The following is a 2,500-nucleotide window of genomic DNA, read 5'->3' on the forward strand; positions in this document are numbered from 1 at the left end:
GATTAACGTTAAATTATTCTACGTACTGTAAGGAGAATGTTCTAGAAAGAGCACCCGCCTCCACAAATATACTATAAAAAGTACAGTTTGATAAACGATCGGTTTCGAATTTGTTCTTTTTATGTATTCATTTATTCATGTTTTGTTAAATATGTAGGTTTAATATTGTTCAGTAAAAAAAGAAAAACAAATTCATTTTCTCTCTTTTTCCTACGAATGAGGAACCGGCGACCGAGGAAGCGACAGATTCAAAATAGAAAAAATCTGAAAGCAGTGAATAAGCAGAGTGCTAAGCAAAGATGCTAGCAAGATTTATTTTAATGAGATCTAGAGTAAAGGCGCCATTTCAAAAATCTCTTTGGGCAGATATGTGGCAGCAATTTCTAACTCGGTTTTCGTCTCTATCTCCAGGCTTCAATAGACTTAAGGTAGATAAAGGCGAAGAAATAAAATAAAGTTTCCAAGACAGAGACTATTACATTATTTCGTCAAAAGTTAGAGCAGAAGCGGCCATCTTTCCGAGAAGTGATTAATCTTATTTTTTCTCGCTCGTCTTGCCCAGCCCCTGACAAGATCCATTTCTTCTTTTTTTTGCTATCCCTTATTTGTCTAAGGTCTATGATAATCTGAAATATTTACTGAGAGAAACTGAATTAAATTCTTGACGGGTTTTACATATTTTTAGTGAATTACTTATTTCGTACCACGAACGCGAGAAAGTTACAAATTTTTATCGAATTCTATGCATGAACGTGGCATAGAAAGGAGAATTTAGTGTATGTCGTAAAACACGAGTCTCTATACTGCTTCGACTTAATAGTACTGGAAATCTGAGGCTTATCTATTACACGTCCTACCATGAAATAACCATTTTTCGTTTTCTATTGTGTATGAAAGTAATCTATATTTTCCCTGCTTTAGTTTTATATTTCCCATTGTTTCGTAGACACACACACACACACACACACACACACACACACACACACACACAGAGAGAGAGAGAGAGAGAGAGAGAGAGAGAGAGAGAGAGAGAGAGAGAGAGAGAGAGAGACAGACAGACAGACAGACAGACAGACAAACGGAGACACCGACAGAAAGTCAAACCGATAAGTAGATAAGCACGAAAACAAAATACACCCCGTTATAAGGGAACTCACATACATCGATTCATCCCAGCAAGGCACCAAGCTCTCTAACCAAAACCCGATTCCTTACAGTGCCACCCAGCCGAGCTCGAGTCGCGTGGCACCTCGGGAACTCGGGAATGATGCCAGTGGAGAACGGAGTGGCAGGACCCTTTCAGGAAGCCACGCAGCCTGTCCTCACCTGTTCGAATGATGACGGTAAGTCTAGGGGTTCTGTTTAAGTGGTGAAGGTGAAATGGCTGATTTGGCATTTGAATGGTGTTGGGAAGTTTAGAGATCCTGTATTTAAAGGATGGTGTACCGTTTGAACCTATATATCAATAGAGAAGATAAATTGATTGATTCTCTATAAAGGTAAATTCGTTGATTCTGTCTTTGGATGGTTATGTGGAGTTGGAACATCCTGTAATGATAAAGGTAGATTGGTCGATCCTGCATTTGAATGATAAAGGTGACTTTGGTTGATTCTGTGCTGGATTGATGAAGTAAATTTGGTTGGCCCTTGAATTGAATCTCGGTGGTAAGTTGGTTCATATTGGGTTTAGATTGTGAAGGAGAAAAGGGATGCAGTCACAAGGAAAGATTGAAGGAATTATCGCGATTTAGAGTCCGTCTTGCAAGTAAAACAACAAAGGGAACAAATTACAAGTAAACAACGAAGGGAAGAAAAAGAAAATCCACGACTTTGCCGCAGGCCTTTTCGCTATATTACTTCTTCAGGGCATGGAGAACCAATATAGGGAAAAAACCTTCAGCATATACCGTGTATTTATTTGTTCTTTCCTACACACAAGTCCGTTCTTAACCGTTTGTTAGTAAGTTGGTTGACCCGCTATTTCATAATAAAATGGAAAAAAACAACCAACTTAAACACTGCAGAGATAAATGCATTGATTGCTAGTCCGTCCTCATATGACCGAAAGAATAAATAAAGTTGTTCTGTTGGTTGCGTGGTTGATCTTCTGTTTAATTATGAAGAAAGTACACATTAAAATAATTAAAACTGTATGATATGATAGCAAATCCGCACTCAGGCTACTTGAACAGGTGATCTTGCGTTGCATTATTAAAAAAGAATATATGAAGTGGAGACGACGACCTACTTGAAAAGTAATTAATAAACTGATTAATTAACTTCCTTTCCTGAAACAACGAGAAGTGTATCTCTGTTATCTTTACGTAAATATTTGCAATAATGGAAATGCTATCTTAAAAGTAATATAAATGAAATTGATTATATATCTGACTGCCATTCAAATGTTTGTTTAAATCATGAATGAAGTGAAAACTGAAATTACGTCAATAATTTGGAAGAGGGACGTCGCTTGAATGCATGTGCAATGATAAATCACGAT

General features: G+C 37.4%; 1 protein-coding gene across 2 annotated transcripts in view; it reads left to right on the plus strand.

Annotated features, from left to right (window-relative positions):
- The window catches only part of LOC113817916 (uncharacterized), a 244,861-nt gene that overhangs the window by 163,386 nt on the left and 78,975 nt on the right, over nt 1–2,500 (plus strand). For both annotated transcript variants that reach the window (XM_070122877.1, XM_070122887.1), the window contains exon 5: nt 1,218–1,343. In XM_070122877.1, the coding sequence (XP_069978978.1) occupies nt 1,218–1,343 (126 nt within the window). The remainder of the gene's footprint in view (nt 1–1,217; nt 1,344–2,500) is intronic.

This window comes from Penaeus vannamei, chromosome 1 (genome assembly GCF_042767895.1).
Source record: "Penaeus vannamei isolate JL-2024 chromosome 1, ASM4276789v1, whole genome shotgun sequence".
NCBI lineage: Eukaryota > Metazoa > Arthropoda > Malacostraca > Decapoda > Penaeidae > Penaeus > Penaeus vannamei.